General features: G+C 35.2%; 1 protein-coding gene across 1 annotated transcript in view; it reads right to left on the bottom strand.

Annotated features, from left to right (window-relative positions):
• The window catches only part of COL3A1 (collagen type III alpha 1 chain), a 37,374-nt gene extending 15,686 nt beyond the window's left edge, over window positions 1–21,688 (bottom strand). The window contains exons 1-23 of the mRNA XM_058664709.1: window positions 21,486–21,688; window positions 12,160–12,362; window positions 11,873–11,923; window positions 11,326–11,439; window positions 10,053–10,130; window positions 8,358–8,411; window positions 7,587–7,640; window positions 6,096–6,149; window positions 5,443–5,496; window positions 5,238–5,291; window positions 4,540–4,593; window positions 4,109–4,153; window positions 3,925–3,978; window positions 3,293–3,337; window positions 2,738–2,791; window positions 2,267–2,365; window positions 1,677–1,721; window positions 1,436–1,534; window positions 1,197–1,250; window positions 976–1,083; window positions 722–775; window positions 449–547; window positions 79–132 (exon numbers count right to left, since the gene is read on the bottom strand). Coding sequence (XP_058520692.1) covers window positions 79–132; window positions 449–547; window positions 722–775; window positions 976–1,083; window positions 1,197–1,250; window positions 1,436–1,534; window positions 1,677–1,721; window positions 2,267–2,365; window positions 2,738–2,791; window positions 3,293–3,337; window positions 3,925–3,978; window positions 4,109–4,153; window positions 4,540–4,593; window positions 5,238–5,291; window positions 5,443–5,496; window positions 6,096–6,149; window positions 7,587–7,640; window positions 8,358–8,411; window positions 10,053–10,130; window positions 11,326–11,439; window positions 11,873–11,923; window positions 12,160–12,362; window positions 21,486–21,561 — 1,656 coding nt within the window. The 5' untranslated portion in view covers window positions 21,562–21,688. The remainder of the gene's footprint in view (window positions 1–78; window positions 133–448; window positions 548–721; window positions 776–975; window positions 1,084–1,196; window positions 1,251–1,435; window positions 1,535–1,676; window positions 1,722–2,266; window positions 2,366–2,737; window positions 2,792–3,292; window positions 3,338–3,924; window positions 3,979–4,108; window positions 4,154–4,539; window positions 4,594–5,237; window positions 5,292–5,442; window positions 5,497–6,095; window positions 6,150–7,586; window positions 7,641–8,357; window positions 8,412–10,052; window positions 10,131–11,325; window positions 11,440–11,872; window positions 11,924–12,159; window positions 12,363–21,485) is intronic.
• Window positions 21,689–23,374: the final 1,686 nt, after the last annotated feature.

Below are 23,374 nucleotides of genomic sequence, written 5' to 3'. Positions count from 1 at the left end.
ATTTTTTTCTGTAGTTAACTATGTATACACATGCTATTTTATTTCACTCAGCTTTTGGGATATTTGGAAGATACATACGGGGGGACCTGGTTTTCCATCGTTGCCTGGTCCACCTGGGCTTCCGGGTATACCCTGAATTAAAGAAGTTAGTAGTCAGGTGACTCGAAATAAAAATATTCAAAACTATAATCTATGCTACTTGTACAATTTAGAAATTGCCACTTATATACGTAGCCTTATATTTTCATGCTTTTTTTTTTGCCTGTCAAACATTTTAGTCAAGTAGTCTATTTTCTATTTTACCCTTCAACTCTTCTTAAATTTTCTTAAATGCATCTTGTTTTGAGTCTTATGAAAGGTGTAGGCTGATTTAAATTGTCTTTGATTTGTCTTCATTTATCTTCCCTTACTCGTTACCAAAATAAATCAAACATATGTGTCTCTTTACCCTAATTCCTGGACTTCCAGGGGCGCCATCTCGGCCAGGTTCTCCAGCCACGCCTCTAGGCCCAGCTGGGCCGGGACCACCACGTTCTCCAGCAGGACCCTAAGAATCGACATAGCAACAAGTATTTCAAACTCCTTTATTGACTTAGACATCAAGAACATTTAGGCTACACAAAGACAACTTTGTTGGACCTCTGTCCAGTGAATCTGTGTAAAAAGCAGTAATTATTTGTAGTATTGTTATTTCTGGAAAATAGAAAAGTGAGACATATACCTTTTCACCCGGGGTGCCACTTGGTCCAGCAGGTCCTCGGAATCCTTGGGCACCCTGGAATTAAAGAGAGCCAATACTTCAATCTAAAGGAGTGATGCTTATTCTTGTTGAGTGGCAATGGAGAGGTTCTCATGTTACAAAATTCGAAGATGTTGTAAATTTGGAATTATACACAACGCTTCACTCTGGGTGTGAAGTATCGTGAGAATGCCTGCCATACGACTTTTCTTTTAGGTCCCACAAAGGAAACGTACTCTTTCCCCTGCAGCTCCTGGAAGTCCATTGGCACCAGGTTCTCCAGGTGAGCCATCTTTGCCGTCTTCTCCCTTAGCTCCTGGTATTCCTGGAGAACCAGCTTCACCCTAAAAAGTGAATGGCAAAATAATGGACTGGACTTCGCTGCGAAAGTTGTACCTATTTACTTTCTTTTTATTTTTCATTTTCTTAAGAAATAACTGTATCTGTTAACACTTACACGTTCGCCGCGTGGCCCCGGCTCTCCTTTGGCACCGTTCTTACCAGGTTCACCCTAAAGTGAAACAACATCATACATTTTTTTAAAACAGGAAGGTTTCAATTAACAAAATAATCAACCCCCAAAGCCAGAATCAGTCGATATAAATTTAACTGAATGGAAGTAAAAAAAAGTATTTTTGCTGTCGATTCAAAGCCAATGTTTTCATATTAGAAAGAAGAAAGAAAAAGGCAACTTACTGCACTTCCTCGTTGTCCAGGAGCACCATTGGTACCAGGTGGGCCAGGAGGACCACGGGGTCCCATCAGTCCAGGAGCACCAGGAATGCCAGCAGGACCCTAAAAGCCATCGGGACACTGATATGAGCGAAACTTGAACTTTATTTTGTGAGTAGCTCACTTTATATTGCAAATACATTCTCATGAACAGTGCAATGCAAACCAATGTATGAGATGAGGGTGAGATATGGGGCCAGCTTACCATTTCACCTTTGCCACCAGGACTACCGTTATTCCCAGGAGGGCCCTAGGACACCAAAGAGGGGAGCATCTTAGTAATAATGCAAGGAATGTCTGTATATTTGGGGTTATTTATTTCTTTCTAAAATAAATTTCTTGGGCATCCTGTATTGTAGAGATAAAGTGATTTGCCCAAATATAACACAACATGTAAAATGCAGGCAAAATTACCATTATTCAAATAATGTCATTGGCAAAATATTAAATAATGAATAAACAGCAAAAAGTATTTGATTCGTTTTTTTCCTCTGAACTTTCATACAATCGAGTAGTTTGGTACACATTTCTTAAGGTATTATACAACTCTCCTCTCCACCCCTACTTTATTCTCTAGATAGAAACATAACAATCATGGAGTTTAGAATTCAGCAATTCTCAAAACTAATAGTTAACTCTAAGGATTAAATCAGTATTTCTGACAGCAGAATGGTTATAGAATATTAAGACACATTCCTGTCTAGAATCCATTTTAACTGATGTTGACACTGAACCACATGCTTTCCTGGGATAGACAGAGCAGCTCTGTAGCTCAATTACTACTTGATTACTTACAGGAGGACCTTGAGCACCAGCATGTCCCTGAGGTCCAGGCTCACCCCTTTGTCCAGGGGAACCACTTGAACCAGGGGACCCTGCAGGTCCAACTTCACCCTAAAAGATAAAAGCCAAAGTAATCAGTTTACATTGCAACTTTTAACCAGTAAGTCAGTTCACCTTGTTTATACTTATCCCCCACTGGCTTTCTGAAATGACCCTCCTTTCCCCTGCCCTCTGGATAGAAGCCAGTAAGTTCAAAGGTAGAGAAAAATGACAGGTCTGAACATGGCTGCTATCTCTGCTTCCCAGAAGAAAGAGAGGGCATCAGAAGAGATATCTGGATGACAGGATGCCAGGAATGAAAGAAATTCTAGAATTCAGAATAAGTCTTTAAAGATCTGTATAGATTTCAAAAGTGCCTATTTGGCTAATAAAAAAATCACTTATGAAACACAAATACTTTCTTCATGTCTTTAAGGTGTTTACCTTAGCACCAGGGGAACCAGGGAATCCTGCTGTTCCAGGGGGACCAGGTGGGCCCTGAAAAATTAAATGGCATTTCAAGGTCTCATATTCAAATAAATGAAACAGATTATTGCTAGTAAATAATACAAGAACACTCATAAAATACACAGGACACTATGTGTATAAAATACTATTCTAAATATTCTGAGGCTATGTTGAACTTATCTCTAAATTTTGCACTCTAATTTATACAATGATAGTAACGGAGTTTAGTATGTATGTTTTCTCCCTAGATGTTATAGGTAATACGATATGCTAACACTGTAAGTACCATACATACATGAGCAATTGCTCAAATAGCACAGTGTCTGAATCTAGAATCACTGGTCAAGTGTTAGTTTAAGTAAAGGTAAACATGGGCCTACAACAAAACTAAACTGAAAATAAAATAATAAAAATGATGAGCAACTAATGCAGGTAATAGTTGTGTAATATGTAGTATAAAACAAGTACAGTCAGTAATCTTTCATTACTCCAGAAGCAAATTAGTGTCACTTTAGATTCAGATTTACTCACCGGTTGACCGTCACTACCACGAGCACCATCATTACCACGAGCCCCCTAGAAAAAGAAATATCACAAATATTCCCAATCTGGTTGACAAACATTTTGATCAAAAATCTGAAGCAGTTGAGATTTTCTTAAACTATGCTTAGTACTAGTTATACATGTCTGAGTCAGTTAAAGTTCTGATACGGATGTGCCACCTGCTAAGCTAGCATCCCGTATCGCGACTGGTTCAAGTCCCAGCTATCCACCTCTGACCCAGATCCCTGCCAATGACCCAAGAAAGCAATGGTTGATGGCTCAAGTATTTGGGTTCCTGCATACTTGGGAGACCTGGAGGGAACTCTGGACTCATGTTTGCAGCTTGGTTCTTGCACCTGTTTGGAAGAATGAACTAGTGGATATCTCTTGCTATCTCTCCTCTCTCCCTCTTTCTGAGTTTTAAAATAAATAAATCCCCCCAAAATAATACAAATATAATAATTGTAAGGGTTTCATTTGTTGCCCTCTCATCATAGTAAATTATTTAATGAGGTCTAATCCTACAGGAAGAACATTTTTTTTCTGCCAGCCTGAAACACTGCCTGGACACTCGTCCGTCCCTCTGAGCCACAGCTGTGCCAGGTAGGGATGGTACTCACAGCAGCTCCAGGAAGTCCTGGCCGTCCTCTCTCACCAGGAGCTCCTCTTGGGCCCTAAAAATGAACATTTAACATGATTTTATTTTAAAATTGACATATATGCACAGATGTAGAGGAAATAGAGCAAGTTTCAATTTTGGTGTACATTAATAGCAAAACATTACATGATAAGCAACATAATTACCATGGGTCCAGGAGCTCCATTTTCACCAGGAAGACCGTTTTCGCCCTAAATTACACAAAAATATTAGTATTTCATATGATGGCAAGACAAATTTCATATATTTTAAAAACTGTGTTAGGGAAAATACGATGGTACTAAGAAAATGACATCTAATGTAAGAATATCAAATTTCTGTATTTTATTGTATTTGAAGATTAAACTGGAGTCATCCATAAGGTTTACTAAGATGATCAACAATTTGTATTTGAGCCTCTACAAGGTATGAATTTTCATGCAGGCTTATTATAATCTGCACTTAACTATCTCAATTAACAATCACATGTAAATCAACACCAACAGTCAGGTAAATTTCAGGAAAAAAATAAGCTCTATATTGTAAAACTGAACCATAGCGTTAAACATTTATGAAAACATGACTTGGTGTGACTCACCTTTAATCCAGGAGCACCCGTTTCACCCTTTTCACCATTTCGCCCATCGAAGCCCTAGGAAATGCATAAAAGTTGTAAAAACATTAAAATGTGTTAATGATCTAGCATAGTCTTTAAATCTTTGTAGCATTCAATGCATAGCAATATTTGCAATAATAGTGGAGAGTATATACAATTGTTTTAAACGGGTTATTTAATATTGACTCTTATAACAAAATATGCTGAGCTAATTTAGAGGGGCAATTGAGTTGGATTAGAAGTGGCCATACTGTGGCATAGTAAACAATTGTTTCCTATATATTTTATCAATTAAGCTGATAAGCTTTGGAATCAGGTTGCTTGAGTCTACTTAATGTTTTTCCCCAAAGCAGAGTTGCTAGATTCAGTCTATAGATAAAATGATTAAGGCAATTAATAATGTATAGTTAATAGTTTCTTTTTCCTTCTGATAGTGATGGTCAGAAAATTAAATTATGCTTTCTGGAGATTTCCTATACTCTTCCAATTGGCTCACTTATTTCCCACAAAATAATGAATTAACTCAACAAATAAAATTGGCAAGCATTTTAAAATAAATGAAATACAACGGTGAGAATAAACCATATTTATCATGCACTCAACTTTCCAATAAAATTGGCGAAAAAAGTAATCATAGGCAAAAGGGAAGCACTGATATGCAATTTGGAAACTCCACTTACTCTGTGCCCTTTCATACCAGGGAAGCCAGGCATGCCAGCGGGACCTTTGATACCCTAAAATAACAAACGGAATAGATGACAATGAACCTTCAAAAAATATAATCAACCAGTAAAACACCTTCAACTTTTAAGCTTAATTCAATTTAATGTTATAATAATATAAGACAATCTTGATTATTCCAATTAGTTTATTAGCTGGACTTACTGGAGGTCCGGGCAATCCTCTCTCCCCAGGTCTTCCAGGTCTCCCTGATTCTCCCTAGGCAGAGAGATAAGGAAAACACACATGCTCAGGTAGGAGAAAAAAACATGCTATTCCAGTGAGCAAATTGTGCACTTTACATGTTTCTTACATAACACACACTAAAATTGCTGAATAAGATAATTTTCACAGTAAAAGGAGTGAGAAAGGCTTCTCTCCCCTCCATACAAACTTGCAAAAGGAAAACACAGGTATCTCTCATGGCTGAGTTAAGGCCCTTCCTCAACTTTAGTAAGAAGGGTTTAACATTGGAAATTAATTGATGAAAAAGAAATAGCACAGTACTAAAAATGCTTTACAGATTCTCAAGTTTATAAAGCACTGATATCAATTTCTTTATTGCTGGAGACAGAAGAAAATTATGTGTATTCCCTGGATGAGTCATCCTGATACTGTAGAAGAGCATTTAGGGTACTACGACCGTTCAGTCCAGCAAATGGTATACATAAATGTCTACTTACCAACTATTTGGGCTAAAACGTTAAAAGTTATGAATTTTGTGAATATAATCTCCCCTCTAATATTGCATCATAGATCATTTTCTATTTGGAATATTTAAATTTCGCTTTATCATCACTCAGTCCTTGAAAACTTACATCTTTTCCAGCAGGGCCAGAAGGGCCTATAGCACCAGGAGGTCCTGGAGGACCCTGGAAAGAAGAACATAGAAGCAAGCATATTTGTAGATTTATTCTGCTACAATTCATTATTGTATATTATGTATATTTCAGGAAGGAGCCTCCTTTTAGAAAATGCTTTCAATGTGTATCTATTATATCCATTTTTACTATTCATTAGTCTATTTTAATAAAAATGAAAGCACCATTTTACATTTTTGAGATATTGAATATGTTACCAAAATATAGATGTTTGTAAATATTTTATTAAAATAACTCCATCTTATTCACTGTTTATACAGCATAGTCTTCTAGAAGATTCTGTTAACACTAACCCTAGTCCTAACCCTAATTGAAGAATATTCTTCTTACCATTGTGTTTACATTATGACTGTGTGACCACTCTATGTATGTATGTGTATATATATGTACTATTACTAACATATTTATTCTATCTGCATATACATACACATTATTATTAGCTTTTGTATCTACTCTATGTTTTTATATGTCTTTGATGTACATAAGCATAGAAAAAGAGAGCAGATATAAAGTTTAATAGGTGACTTCAAGCAAATGCAATGTGTATTTGATAGATTTGTGTAACCTCTAGGAAGTGCTGTGTTGGCTAACTAGTCAGGAAAACCTATTGTAACTGCTTTGAAGATATGTGAATCATTGGAAGAGCTTGAAAGATATTAATTTAGATAATAATCATTTGTAGGATAAGTGTTTTGTAAATATTTTCTTATTTCCTATCAGATGTCTCTTCATTCTACTGATTATTTCCTTTGCTGTGCAGAAGCTTCTAAAAGTCATACACTCCTGTTTGTTTGAAATAACCCCAATTGTTTAGCTTTCCTTCTGTGCCTTGGGATTCTTATTCAACCAGTCATCATTTAAATGTTCTGAAGTGTTTCCTCTACATTGTCTTCTAGTATTTTAATAGGTCTTAAATATGTCTTTGATTCATTATTGACTTGAATTTTGTACAAGGTTAGGGGTAGGGATCTAACTGTATTGGGGTGTGTGTGTGTGTGTGTGTGTACTGTTTATCAAAGAGACTATCGTGAATGTGCCTTCTTAGAAATTTGTTAAAGTATCAGTGGGTTGAATGTGGGTGGATTAATTTTTTTCTCTATTATGTTCCACTGAATCTCTTTTCACTTGACTGTTGCAATTCCCTTGTCTATATTATTTCTATAATCTTTCTACTTTTTATGTGCTAAATTTTTATTTAAGAGAGCTATTAAACCTTTGACTACGAAGTAAATTAAACATAAATCATTTCAAAAAAAGAATTTACAAGATCTTTGAAGCTAGTTTAAATATCATAGAAATTCTACTTGTTATTCAAATTTTAAGGGTAAATTTCATGTAAATTTTGTTGGGACCTATTGCTTTAATAAAATAAGCATAGTTTTTATACAGAATTGCCAATTATTATGTATATATTTAATTATTACTTACTGCAGGACCAGCTTGTCCAGGTTCACCAGGAGGGCCTTGGTATCCTGGAGAACCCTAGATAGTACAATAAAAGTAAATTTTATTAAAGTAGCATAATCTTCATGTGATTTACTTAAATCTCAAAAAAAAAATCAAGATTTGTGAATGGCTTCAGTAAATTTGATTGCTGTTTATGAAGATTGAAAACATAGGTTTTTTTTTTTCAGTGCAGAGTGAAGTTAATGTATTGTATCCCATTCACTGAATTCTATTGAAACTGGATTGACTTAAATGCAAAGACATACTACATGCAAATTAAATGTGGTATTTAATTTTAGGACTTTAAAAAAAAGGCAGAATTATAGCACACATGTGTGTGTGTGCATAGGGGAGAAAGAGACAGAAGAAGAGAGTGAGAAAGAGAGAGAGAGAGAGAAAAGAGAGAGAGAGAGAGAGAAATCTTCCATCACATTTCAACTTCTATCTTGCCCACAACAGACAGGGCAAGGTCAGGCCAAGGTTAGGAGGCAGGAGTTCATCCTGGTCTCTCACATGGGTGACCTCAGTAGCAGGGAGCAGAACTGGAAGCTTAAAGGGCTTTTAATTGCAAATAGCTGTTGGTAGAAAAGAATCAAATATGGAATTCAAATATCTTTGGAAAAAATAAGCTTCCCAGTTATGGCCCAATCACTTAACTGAAGTTATCCATGCTTGGATGTTGAAATTTCAGCAAGGTCTGCATTTACTTGATTTTGGTATGATAAAGTAGAAGGCATTGATGGCTATACTCACAGGGGAGCCAGGATGACCAACAGAACCAGGAGGACCGGGAGGGCCTGGAGGACCCTGGAAGGCAAATGTCAATGATAAATACAAAATAAACTACTGAAAATATGGATCATATAGCAAAGTGATAATTCTGTTTAGATATAATCCGATGTCTTTAGAAATATGAAAAAGTATCTCATTTGTTAACTATTACATGGGTTTGTTTAGTTTTATGTGTTCTACAATGACACTCTATAAGATAAATATCACCATCAATGAAATTATCATAAATCAATAAAAATTTCTGATGCAAGTTATAAGACATTTGCTTAAACTCCTAAAAAAGAAATTAAAAATCTGTAAATATTCAGCATTAAATGATATCAAAATTTTTGCACCAATGCTCTGCAGTGTTACTCCTGTCCTTTTTTCTACCAATTTCATAGTTACAGATCTAATATTTGCGTTGTCCTTCCATCTTAAACTGATTTTTGTGTATGGTGATAAGTAGGAATCCATCATTCTTTTACTTATGTGTAACCAGCATCATTCATTGAAAAGACTTTCCTTTCAGCAATGGCTATTATTAGCATCTTTGTAAGACATCTCTATGCTGTGCGTGTGCATTACCATCTGAGTTCTCCAGTATTTTCCATTGACCAATAAGTCAATTTTTATTCCAGTCTCATGCTGTTTTATCTATTCTAACTTTGCAACCTGTGGATAATACTGCCCTATAGAAGAAATAATTCCTTGTCTGACAGTCACATTTAATGTGGAAAAATATTTATCTGTGTACTAATGTTCTTCTGCTCCAAATCGCAAAAATAATGATGAAAATCAACTCTAAACATCATACCTTTACCACCATAGATGTCACAGAGTTGTATTGCCATGGAGATTTAAATGCACACAAGAAAATTATCCCACATAGAACAATTTTAGCAATATCAAACTGATTTGTCATTATTCAGAGATATAAATTAAGATCGAAAATCTTCAATATTGTAGCAAACTATTTCTAAGTAGGATAAAAGTTCTGAAACAGCAGTTGATAATTAAATTTTCTCTTGTAAATGCTGTTTTGAAACATCAACAAATGGTAACTTTTTAGTTGTTTCAAAGTAAAATCTGCATATTTGGTTAAAAATAGGATATCAGCTGTTGGTTACATTAGTTAATATAATTTCCTGTGGCATTGAAAGATTAAAAAAAGAATCACAACCAATAAAATTCTATAGAGTTGTAGTTCTGGCAATTTTTATGTGGGAATTGAAAACTAGAGATGAGGATGAGTTGTGATATTGGACATTTGCTGCTTAAACTGTCCTCTGCAAGGTGGCATATAATGAATGAAATGACAGTAAAAGGTAATTCTGAATCACTTGGATAAGAACTATAAAAAGTGGAAATGAAAAGAAATAAACCACATTAAAATGAGCAATTAAATGAGTGTGACCTAAACAGAACGCAAGTGAGCCTTGATACAGATGGCCATGTGAGGAAGAGACAGGACAGGCACTGATGATGAGTAAAAAGATTCAGTTAGGACAGGATAAGAATGAAAATGCCACCATTTTCTTTTTCAACATCAATGTAGAATAAACTGTTTTGTACAATTCCATACAAATGTTGTGTTGTTAGAAAAGAAACCATTAAAAATCTAACAAATGAGAAGCATGAATTTTGTTCAAAAACACTCAAGACATTTGTACGTACAACTGGTCCAGGGAAACCACCACTTATGCCTCCTACACCAGACTTGACATCGTAAGACTCATACTGGGGAGAAAAGTTCTGTAGCAAAGATCAGAAAGATATGATCATTTTAAATCAGAGAACACAGTTGTTTTCAAAATTATTTTGATATGTATGCAACACACACAATTCATTGGCAATAAGTTTCTGCTTACCAGAGATTATGCTATGCTAATTATCTTGCATAACCTGTGTTTCTATATAACTTTGTGATTAGATATTTTTCAGATGGCTTTGATACTAAACATTTTATAGAAATGCTAGTGAATATCAGAAATAGTTCAATCACATGCTCTTGTTCTATTTCGTCTAAGCAGTATCTGTGTCATAACAAAGATATGAAAGTAGACCATTTAAAGCTGAAGGAACATTGAGATTATGCAATTTAACTTTCTCTTTTTGAACAGAAAAATTAAAAAGTCAAATTATTTTTCCAACAGTTAGTGATGACGGACGAAATTCATACCCTCTGGTTTGTGCTTAATCTGTATAGTAGATATACTTAGAAAATATGCATCACCAAATAAAACAATCAAAATAAGGTATGTATACTTATTGGGTTTCTTTGGAATTTATTTAATCTTTAAGTATAGGTATAGAAATGTGTTCTGTTTAATTATCAGGGTAAATTTAAGTTATATCTTTTGCTTATTGTTGAAATATCTTCTGAAAAATCACCTTTTAAACCTAACACAGATCTGTGTATATGCTTTCTAAATTCGCCTGTTGCAATTAGTAGAATTTTTGTCACATTTATTTATTTGATCATTTGCTTCATACGAAGAGTTAGTGTATTGCTATGCTCAGGAGCAATAATAGGTGCTTTTCAGGTTTCAGAGTAATTACACAGGCACAAATATTTCTGTTGATGCAAATTCAACAAAGAATGTTTATGGTTAATTAACTGCTTTAGTATGAACCTTGCAAAGCTTGAGTTAGAAGGGAAATGAAGTCCTGTTGATGCAATTAAAATAGTTTTCATAAATAAATGAATCTGTATTTAGATTCACTTTCCATGAACTATTGGAACTCCTTCTTACATGTTATATACTAGCTGAGAAGTTAAGAAATTTTGCATGGATTTAATACCTTTAAGATATAGTGTTAGCATTAAGAGGAAACATGAATACTTATGAAGTGTTTAGAACAATGTCTACACACACTTGAACTAGGCATGGATTTATCAAATATATGAAATCACAGAATGGAGGTTCTTTGTACTGTGATTTATTACCTGAGAACCAGTAGGACAAGATTCACAGATTCCAGGGGGGCCAGGAGCGCCAGGGGAACCTGGTTGTCCTGGAATACCGGGGTCACCATTTCTCCCTGGAATACCAGGAGGACCCTAAGAAAATCCAAAATAAAAGTGAGTGAAACAGTGAAAAATCCTAGTGACTCAATAATTATCACATTATTGCTGCTCTGTTATATAGTGTTCAGAAACAATAGAAGTGATACATTCTCTTGGAAACAAATTCTTTTCCAAACAATGTGAATAGTTTACATGTGCTGTATTTCTTTATGTATTGGCTTATATTTTATTTTTCAACTGTTTATGGAGAATAAGACACGAAATTAATTTTGGGAAGCCTGTATCTTTACTTCTACAATTGTTAACTTAGTCATTTGGTTTCATTATTCAATGGTTGGGTGCTAAAGAAAAAATATAGATGGTGAGAGTTAAAATCTAGAAAGGGTGTGAACAGTAAAAGTAAAGCAAAATATTCCTGGAATGGACATTAGCATTAACTGGAATTCACTGAAGAATGTTTACTTACTGGGTCTCCCTTGGGACCTTGAGGTCCTTGGCCATCAACAGGACGAGCGGTCTAATGGATGAAAAAGTGAGAGGTTAAACACAACAAAGAATAACTTAGAAAAAATATAGAATCCCCCAATTTACATATTTGTTTCTTAACCCAGATTATATACAACCTCAAAGCTATAATCCTAATTTTTTACTCATTTTTTTAACATACTAACAGGTAGATGCAACTTTCAAACAGAAGCTATTCATGTGCTTAAATAGGAAGTTTGAGGATGTACAGATTTTCTTTAAACTCACAGTTGCTTCAGGCACCGGGCAAACTGCACAGCATTCTCCAAATGGTATCTCTGGGTTGGGGCAGTCTAGATTTTCTTCATCACATATTACGTCATCACAAAGAACAAATCCTCCATCACAGATGCAAATTTGACATGGTTCAGGCTTCCAGACATCTCTATCTGCATAGGACTGACCAAGGTGTGTGCATCCTCCAGTGGGGGCTGGAAAGTAAGGTTAACAGAGTGGTGACTCTTTATCCTTAATAAAGTGTGAATTTATCTATGCAAACATGACAATTTACAATAGCCAAAGCAGAGAGTGTTTGGGGCAGATAATCTCTATATTTAATTAGAAAAATCACATTTTTCCTACAAAATTACCAAGTATTAAGAGAAGTAGATACAGAAATATGGTGTTGTGGTTTGTGTCCTAGCTCCTCTCCCAATTCCAGCTTTCTGCTAATGTGTACTTTAGGTGGTGCAGACAATGGGTTAAGCAATTAGATAGCTGACACCCACATATGAGATCTAGATTAAGTTCTGCTCCCTGACATAGGCCTGGTCCAGCCATAGTTGTTGCAAATATTTGAGAAGTAAATCAGCAGATGTGAGACTCGCCTGTCCATTGGTTTGACTCTCTCTCTCATCACAGCTTCTCAAACAATAAAATAAATTAATTACAAAGTCTGTGTATTTGGGCAAAATGGCAAAGCCTTGCTGATTATTCTTAAGATTAACAGATATTTTAATTGCATTTATATTAACATTTAAACAAAAAATTGATGTCATAAAACATTGAAGCACTTGTTTATTAACTATGTAATTGGGAGTAAGACTTACTATTAGTTCCTAAACTCTCTTTCCACACTTAATAGGATCATTAAATTGAAAATCTGATTTTGGGCCCGGTGGCATGGCCTAGTGGCTAAAGTCCTCCCCTTGAACGTCCCGGGATCCCATATGGGTACCGGTTCTAATCCCGGCAGCTCCACTTCCCATCCAGCTCCCTGCTTGTGGCCTGGGAAAGCAGTGGAGGACGGCCCAGTGCCTTGGGACCCTGCACCTGAGTGGGAGACCTGGATCCGCCGGATTGGCTCAGCACCGGCTGGTCACGCTTGCTTGGGGAGTGAATCATTGGACGGAAGATCTTCCTCTCTGTCTCTCCTCCTCTCTGTATATCCGACTTTCTAATAAAATAAATAAATCTTAAAAAAAATATTGATACATGTCATTTAAAAAACAAGAAAAGCTGATTTTGTCAGTACCTGAATATTTTCTCTATTTTCTCAACCGTATTGAAAAACTCAGCTAATCTTATAGCATTAAACTTTTCCAGATTTCCTGGAAAAACTTTAACAAAGATTATTTCACATAAAGAATGCTACCATAGCATGAGAGAGAGAGAGAGAGGCGAGAAGAGGAACAGAGAGAGAGAGAGAGAGAGAGAGAGAGATTGTTTAAAACAAGCACTGGAAATGTATAAGTAAAAATAATAGGAAATATATGAATGACAGTGTATTTGTGGATTAAAGTGATTAAAAAATGCTTCAACAAAAATTTTAGGTTTGGTTTCTATTTATAGTGAAGGTACTGAAATTTCAGTGCCTATTAGGAATGATTGAGCTAATGGGTTACCAACATAAAACTTGATATTAGTTTTTAAATAGTAAGTGTGTATTGTGGTTTAATACAACATTATTTGTTGAGAATTACTGTAATAGTTTGTCAGTTTGTAAATAAATCACAATTTTAATGGTATTTTAAAAATTCACAGAAAGTGTGTGTTACAAAAACAGCTATGCAAGTATTCCAGACTTTTGCATCAAAATCAAATTACACTTTAATTTCATTTTCTGCAGTTTTTGAAATATCCTTATGCATTGAAGATATTTGTCAACAGTATTTTTCATATTATTAAGAACATATTATTAAGAACAATATTATTTACAACAATAATTTAAAAGGACAATATTTTTTTCATATTATTAAGAACAATAATTTAAAAGGACCTGGCAAAAAGCCCCCTTTTCTTGTCTGGACTAAGAGAATATCTTATATATAAGAACTAAGTTAAACTGTTCTGCAGAAAAGATATGCAAATTTCAAATAGAAAGATTGCCAGGTAAAATCACCTACAATAAATTATTAGATTTTTGTGTGTGCTTGCCTTTGCTAATGGATCATTTTTCAATTTTCTGTAAATGAACTTTATACGAAATCTTTTTGTTGATCAGCTTCAGCCCAAGATTTTCCATTTTGTATTCTGAATTTCAAACTCCTTCTTCCCTGCTTCAAGCCCTGCTGGATTGTAGTGATGGTTCTTCCAACTCTGTGTCTCTCTATGTGGGATGTCTTTCCATATTTAATATGTTACATGAGTTACAAAGAATAGCTTCTGAATGTAAATGACAAAGCAATACAAATGAGGATAACTCAAAGTTCATTTATGTCTCTCACATTTAAAATAGCCTTCACTATCTTCGTAAGATGCTTTGAAATGAATATGAAATTTTTCCCTACTATGTATCATACTTTTGTGTTTATGTTTTATTAATGAGTTCTCACACTACTACAATAATGTATTTTTCATTTACTCTGAAAGCTATTAAGTGAGCAGATTGTCAAGTACCTAAAATTGTAAATCAATTTGTTAGAATTGGGTAAAATCCAATGTTCTAGTAATGGATATTGCTAGTTATCTTACTGTGCCCAAATTATACTAGAAACCTTGAATAGTATTCTTGTAAAAATGCAAAAGGTTCAAAATAAAGGTTTGTGGGGTGTTTTTCTCTGTGATCTGCATGTGATCATTAAAATAATACAGACATGTTTCAGTTTACATTAGAAAGTTGTTCCAAGTAAAATAAGTGAAGATTGAATGCTTAACAAAACAAGAATCAGTGCAATTTTCTTTGATGGTGTTGTTTCAGGTTCATTTGAAAGACCTGGGCACTCCTGCTAAGTCTCTTGCTGTAGAAATCGGTGACTGAATTTCACGCTGTGCTTGGAGTCGGCTCCTTAGTCACCTTTGCCAAGGCAAGGAATTTCCCTGCTTCCTCTTAGGTATTATCATTCCATGACCAAATACGGGCAGCAAGATGTTCTTGCAGAGAGTGAAATGTCTCACAAGGCTGTTTCACAGATCTCTGCATTGGAGTGATGAATTATAGACAAGAAAACCATGACAATGCTGAACGAAAGATATTTTGTTTTCAGGAGAAATCAAAAGTTTTGGTTAGCTATCTATGACTCTTACTACTATGATACATTGAAAATTAGTTTTAATGCCATTTTTGATGTAAAAACATATTGCCTAAAGCATCTAACGGACTTGTTAAGTTAGTTTGAGTAACAAGTAGCTTTTATTTTTCCCATGTTTACAGAATCCTGAGGGAGGCAAAGGTGTTTTTAGTTTGGAAATCTAAAATCACAGATGTGTCATGCAAATTATTATGACATCACTTTCCATTACTTTAGAAAGCTGAATATTTTATAAGTGGGTGTATTTGGGATTAATATAGATTCCAACTAAAATATTTTTGGTTTGGCTCTTTTTAAAGGCATGCCTTTTTATTGAATATGTTTCTGCTGCTTAGGTATTTAATAGAATTTTCTTAACATATGTTACATAAGTTGATAAAAAGGACTCCAAAGGAAATATGTTGTAGACATTATATGTGGGTAATTTTATTTTTAAAATGTTGTTTTACATGGACAAAATAGATTCTGTCTATTATGTCTCTACCAGAAGACAGAAAAAAATGAAACTTTTAAGAATCATTATTCCTGGATATTTTTCTTGTGTATCAATGTATGGTTTTGCATCTCTAAATAGAAATTTCCTTGAGACTGATTAATATTTCATTTAGTTTAAATTTTAAAAAATAGAAAATTAAGACAGTCACATTTTTTGTACTTAACAACTAGCAGTTACATTGACAATATAATCCATTGTAAGAACACTGAAGAGAAACATATTCTAACACAGATAACATAAACTTGTATATCTTGACTACAGAAATTCTACATCTTACCTCCATTGTCATTAAAACCTTTGATTTCTTCCTTAGAATAATTTTATTTACCCATGTTAAGCTAGGGCTAGATAGAGTTCATATATTATCTTTTATACTGAAGATAATGTTATGAATGATTTCTAATTTATACTTTATTTAATCCTTCCAAAGACCCTATCAGATGATTGTTGTAAAAATCCTTTTACAGGGCTGGTACAGTAGCCTAGTGGCTAAAGTCCTCGCCTTGCATGCATCAGGATTCCATATGGGAATCTGTTCATGTCCTGGCTGCTCCATTTTCTTTCCCACTTCCTGCTTGTGGCCTGAGAAAACAGTCAAGGACAGCCCAAACCCTTAGGATCCTGCACCCACGTGGTAGATGCTGAGGAAGCTCCTGGCTTTGGATCAGCTCAGCTCTGGCCTTTGCAGCCACTTGGAGAGTGAAACAATGGACAGATATTTCTCTTCGTCTCTCCTTCTGTTTGTAAATCTGCCTTGCTAATAAAAATAAATTAATCTTACACACACACACACACATACTTCATTTTACATATGAGGAATCTGGACCAAATACCAAGTACTTTCCCCAAGGTTACATGTTCAGAGGTAGAGCTAAGATTTGAAACTTGAAATGCTTTCTTGAATTTTGACATGCCTAATCTAGCTGTTGTATTATTATCTGCTGTTTCCATGACTGGGTCAGATTAAAAAGGCCAACTTCAAAGTTCACTCCCATCTGGTGTGTAACATTGTAAAGTTCAAACCAGAGCCTAAAAAAGGATCGTAGCTCTGCACAAAATATCCTTTCTAGCTGGTCTTAGATCAGGAAGATACCATCTGGAGTTGACTTGCACTGTTTATTTTTTCTTGACTTTATGGACAAGAGTTGTATGTTCAAGGCCATCCTGATGACATCCAGACCACCAGCAAGATCAATGGGTGATTTAGCAGCCCAACATACATTTTGCCATACACAGATAAGTAGGATTCCAGCAACAACAGTAACAAACAGATAAGACTTCTGTATCCAATGGAAACATATGGTTAAGATAGCTCAGAAGGATTCCAATTTTCAGAAAATATGGGTTCTCCATGCACTTCCAGCTTCATTATAAGCTTTCCTTGACTGGAGTTTGAACATACTGCACATGCTGTGCAATTTCAAAGTGTGTTTGTTTGAGGTCTACTTACTTGAGAAATGCAGTCGCTGTCATTCTCCCCACCAAATACTATAGAAAAGATCCAGAAAAAGAAGTATAATTTGACTGAAGTCAAATTTCTCAGTGCCAGTTTTCAAGGCATTACTTTTACTTATATATGGAGCTTTTATTTTTGATTCTCATATCTTCTTGACATTTTGGTTTGTGCCTTCTTTAAACTTTCATTTGTTCATGGAGGTTACTTTTTAAATTGCAGTGCTTGACCCCAGTCATGGAAAAAACAGAGCTTTTATTTGTTCATCTGAAAGGAATGCACTTGTGCTGTGTTTTCATTAGGCACAGACAGAAATTCTAGTGCTTAATGTAACTCTCCGAACTGTAGCTGACAAATGATTTGTGTAAGAAAAGCTATCTCACTTTTTCCATTGTCATCTGGACATGAAACAGGGAAAGTTTCCTCTTTGAAAAGTCGGGATTTTTTTTTAATGCAATATGACCTCTTCTTTTTCTTTTGAGTGTGGAAGCTGATGGAACAGAGCCCCTTTTCCAGGGAAGGCTGCTTTACAAGAAACAGTTCACTAAGACACTTCCAAAAAGTTATTGCAGACCCAGAAACTTGACAAATGTTCCTCATGTCCAGCAAAAGCAATAACATCTTTAGTTTTTAAAGCTTTACCTACCTCTTAGGCAATTCACTTTAATCATTTCAAGGTGGTGATTTCACTTGACATTACAAAATACAGTATCTGCACCAAAGCCTTGTCATTCTCAGGGGGCACCAGTTTGGGTAGATGGCTCTCTTCTCTAAGTGACAGTTCATGGTCTGACAGAGAGCCTAACACCAGGGGCTTTCCTTTTAGTTTCAACTGCAATCCGCATAAAACTCATAGGACAACAACAACTCAGGAATCTGAATTAGAAAGCACTTAATGTCATTCTCTCTAGGAATGTTGTAGTGGTGTTATTTTCTTATGCTGCTGCTGTTTCAATGGCAGAATTTAATTAGAACATTTACTAAGGGCTTTGGACTATCTGATATTGAATATTCTGTAGGTGGTCACACACACACACACACACATTCAAGGCATCAGGAAGAGAGAACACAAAAATTTGTAACAGAAGTACTTTATTTACTTGAAGTGTACTGTTACCAGACTGATAATAATGCCTGGCTAAATTACAAACTTTTGAGCTTCTTGTTTAAGGAATAGGTCTATAAATTCAAAGTCAATAACAGGCAGAAAGCTAGTTATATTTTTTCACCTACAGAAACGTATCAGTTCATCTGTGAGTATTGTCTTGGATAAAATGCAATTTTTGCCCTCTCATTTTGATGAGAAATGATGATAACAATAATAACATTAAGAATTTACTGTATATTTTGTGATTTTTAGTTTTCTAGGACTTAACAGAATTTTGGTTCTAGTATTACTATTGCTCCTTCCTAGTTTTATAATCCTAAATCAAGCATGTTAGATGACTGTCTTCTGTCCTCACATTTTCATTAGTTCAATTGTGCTTAATTTCAGGGATGGTTCAAACCAGAATGAATATTGGAAAACAGACACACATACATGTAACAACTGATTCTCTGTGTTCATGGCAGTTTGAAGTTTTAAAGCAATACAAGGCTCACAGTTTGCTTTAGTGCAAGTATCTGCATAGTAAAAGTATAGAAGCTCAATATTTTAATGAATGATACATTTTGCAACATATCGTACATTGATTTCCTTAGGAAACTAATGGTTAATATTTAAATTTCAAAAATATTTTGAAATCACCTTATAGCACACTGAATTTGTGTAACATTCTGTTGCTGCTGGTTTTGCACAGAACTCAGCCACTAGGTGGTGCATTTTTTAGCTTGAAATCTGGCATGATTTACAGGAAATGTAAAACAGACCAGGTTTCTCCATTGCTGGAATCAGACACAGGAATTAAATAAACTTTCATGAATTTGTAAAGGGACCAACATGCTTTGAGAATACATGTTTTATGCTTCAGAAAACTCCTGTTGCATGACCACAAGCTAGCTTCTGCTGTGCTTCTGCTGTTTCTGAGTTTATTAGGACATACAGGGTTACCAGAAATCCCCACCCAGGGGAATGACTGTTTTGGGTGTGTTATGTGTCAGCCACCTCCTATAATTTCCCCAAAGTTAATCAAAAGAATTTTCTTCCAGAACCTATAGGAAACATAATATATGTAAATACTGAATCCTTTTTTAAAAATCACAAATTAAATAACAGCCAAACAAAATTCCTTTCACATATTTCAGAGCCTTTTACCAAACAAATGGATTGGCAAAATTTTGTAGTTACTTATTATTTTTGTAATTAAAAGGAACATGAAAACATATGTGATGGCAAGATAATGCTATCAGACACTCTTTTCTCATTAAAGTTAAAATAAGAATTATCCATGGTACTTATATCCATAGTATTTATATCTCATTGTGTTCATCACCACCAGACAATCATAAATGTCTTGCCAACCTTGGGATCTAAAAACCAATCGTTTTTAACCTATTCAAGAAATTTTAACCTGGATAATACCCCCCCCCCCCCCCACACACACACACGCACACACACCTGGGAAAGCAGAATTTGAGGGCTTCAAGGAAGTTTTTTATTTGTGGTGGTGGAACATGGGTATTTTTTGGCTCATCTCAGAATTGAGCTGAGCAGAGTGAGAAAGGCAAGGGGAGAGGGATTAGAAAGTAAGGAGGCTTGTGGGTCCAAAGGAAAGAAAGCGTGAGGAAGCAAGGGTGAGAAAAAAGCATGGAAGCTAAGAATAACCTGTGATAGAGGGAGGGTTGGCAGGGGAGGAGTCAAGAGGGATGGAATTGCCTGGGGTGGGGGAGGGAGAGGAGAAACAGGGAGGAGATTGAAAGGAGTCAGCAAGGGTGGCTAGAAAAGGAGGGTGAGGGAAGAGAGGGGAGGAAAAAGGGGGAGAGGAATCTAGGGGACAAGGACTATGGCTGTTTTTCTTCTTGTGTGATCATGGAATAAGCATAAATTTTAAAAAGTTACTGGGCATTCAACTCCCCCAACCCCACTGTCACAGATGACCTTTGCAGACTCCAGTGATGTTAAATATTATTATTAAAACCAACAAAAGCAAAAACTCTCATTCTCATAGTACAACATGTTTGCGAAACTACAGAAATGCATTATGTACAGACACAAATTCTCATCTAATGACTTTTGGCTAGTTTTACATTTATCACCTAATTGTTTCTATCAAAATTTATACTTCAGTTTATCTGGTTTTTAGAGCTTAGAAAAACACAAGGATTTAAAAATATCTCATATCAATAAAGACACCAATAGTTTTTGGGTAATTAAGCAATGAAACCCACTCCACATACTTATCAGAAAATAAAGTAAATGTTTTTTTTTTTCCTTTAAGTCAAACAATACTCACATCTTTACCATGTTTACAGAAAAGTAAAAACATGCCAGTTGAATAACAGCCTGTTTAGTAATTCAAATATAGTTGAAATGTGGAACATGTAGAAAACATTTAGACTCAAACTGTTAGGAAAATCTGGATTAATCAAAGATGTAAGTGCTAGAACAGAAAAGCAGGGGCGACTGGAACACTTTTAGCAGGTTGAACTCATTAAAAGGAAGTTAGTAGATACTGTTTAATTCTCTCTCACATAAAAGGCAAAAAGATTGGACTAATGCAACAAATCTTATGTTACACAGTTCTTCATGCATACTATTTAAAAATACGTATCTTTTTGGGAAAACAAAGCCTAATAGCTTATCCTTTCAAAGTCTGCAACATACAAAGGAGAACATAAAATTATTACAAGAGACCAATAACTTCCAGACAGCCAGGGAAAGCATTCCAAGATGTTAACGGCCCAGGAGGGGAGACTTAGAAAGCCTTTTAAAAAGTTTCCAGTGCCTTTAACATGAAAATAAGTTAGTACAAGAAGATCTTTTTCTGAAACAACCAGAGAACTTTTAAAAACACATGATTCTTTTTAAACTCATGTAAAAAAGCACAATTACAGTTGTCAGCTGGACATTTCACAACCGGGGGCTTCAGAGAAATCTATCTTTTCAGACGCTGATTCCCCCCCCCCCCCTTTTTATTTTTGTGAGAAGTAAAGACAAAACCCCGCATAACATTTTCTGAAATCAGTCCCTACTTACCTTGTTGTGCCAAAATAGCAGTAGGATGAAGCAGAGCAAGAAGTAACCAGGTCACCTTTTGCACAAAGCTCATCATGTCTAAATATCAGACATGAGACTCTTTGTGCAAAAAGGAGAAAAGAAAAGCAGTTCAGAGTAGCACCATCAGTTGTTCCCTGCCCTTCAGCACCGGGCCTGTCATAAAACCCAGCCACTGAGATTCCTTTGCTTTGGCCTTAAATAGGAAAAAGTTTGGCTTCCCTCACTTTCCAGCCCCTTTCTGAAATATGAGAGCAGCACCCATCCCCTTAGCAGTAAAAGAAATGATTAATATTTCTTTTCCCTTATAGAAGACACAAACCACAGAGTAAGAAAACCAGCACATCTGGAGCTTGTGTGCATGTGCTGTGAGTTTGTTATTTACTTTTAGTCTTACATACATGTTTGCATAAATTCAGAACACATATAAAAATATTCTGCCAGGGTTTTACTGTATAAGAACTAAATGTATGCATTTTTTTTCTGCCTGCATCACCCGGAGAACTTCACAATTTAGAGAAACCATTTGATCCATATTTCTTAAACAGGATTAATTTTGCAAACTTTATGTTCCTAGAATATTTTGATACTAAATTTTCCAGAAGTTACCCTAACTTAATTTAAATATAAAACTGTAAGAGATTAGACAAAAGAAAACCCCCCTGACACTCATCTGCCCACCCTGAGTCCTGGAAGTTAAATTTCAGGCAAATGTCGAAGGCTAAATAAATTCTGTTTGAATGGAGTCCTAAAACTTTGATACTTATCTATAGCTCTTTCCATTACTGAAAAATTTCTTTAACAAGCCGGAGTATTTCCTTGAGAGACTTCCAACTTTTATGCTGCTTGGGAAAACTAGACAAGATTTTTTTTTTCCTACAGGGAAAATCTAGAACTTTTATGCCTTTGTAAGAAGCTGGAAGAGAAAGAGTTTATTTATCACCTGGAACAGAAAAATACCAGAAGAAATTTTTGTTGCCTATACATGGGTATAAAGGTTAGCATAAATATTTCTAAATTTAGACCTTCTTAAATATACTTTCCAAATCCTCCCCAGCATAGCTGTCCAATGTATTTCTGAATCACAGAAGTAATTTCTGGATGACATTTGATAAGGGAGTGAAAACATTTCCAAATCTTTGGTAATTCTTTTCAGAGAAAAAATTCACAGAATGAAGATGTTTCTAGTAATTGAGATATTTCTTTACATCGTAATAATCAGTACCTGAGTGCATGCAAGTTCTAGTCTAGGTCACATCTATTTGATTTTCCTGTTAACTTAATCATTTTTCTCTGCACTCAAGTGAACATAAAATTCTCAAAACATCACACCAGCTTATGGAAAGCTCCATAATGCCCCAGGAGAAAACTTTCCTACTTAACAAAATCATCCCTTTTAAATTTAAATTCATTTTACTCTACTTTTACTCAATTCTAGGTATACATAAATTTTGTGAGCAAGGATGATGGGACACTTGCCTCCTTATATCTCATTGACAGGGAGGATAAGCCAAGATATTCCACAGAAGATGAAATTGTCTAATGGTGGTGAAAGATGACTAGAACAACATCAATCTCTTGTGAAAATTCTGACTTTATATTGGAGACCTGCTGCTTGTGGGGCAAAAAGTAACTGTTGAGAATAGTCATGAATAGAGCTTGTCTACTGGACCGTCATGGAAATGTTGGGAGGAGGAAGACATACGTAATTCTCTGACTTCCAATCATCTTCATTCTTTCTTTGAGAACATTCTGGTGTGTTCAGACAAATCCAGAAACATGATTGAACTTTGTCATAGTGTCTTAGGAACTTGCATCAAGATACATTTATCTATAGTAAATGGATTTCTCTTATTTCAGATGGTTGGTAG

The sequence above is a fragment of the Ochotona princeps genome, chromosome 5 (assembly GCF_030435755.1).
Source record: "Ochotona princeps isolate mOchPri1 chromosome 5, mOchPri1.hap1, whole genome shotgun sequence".
Taxonomy (NCBI): Eukaryota; Metazoa; Chordata; class Mammalia; order Lagomorpha; family Ochotonidae; genus Ochotona; species Ochotona princeps.
This window is presented reverse-complemented; position numbering and strand designations above follow the sequence as displayed.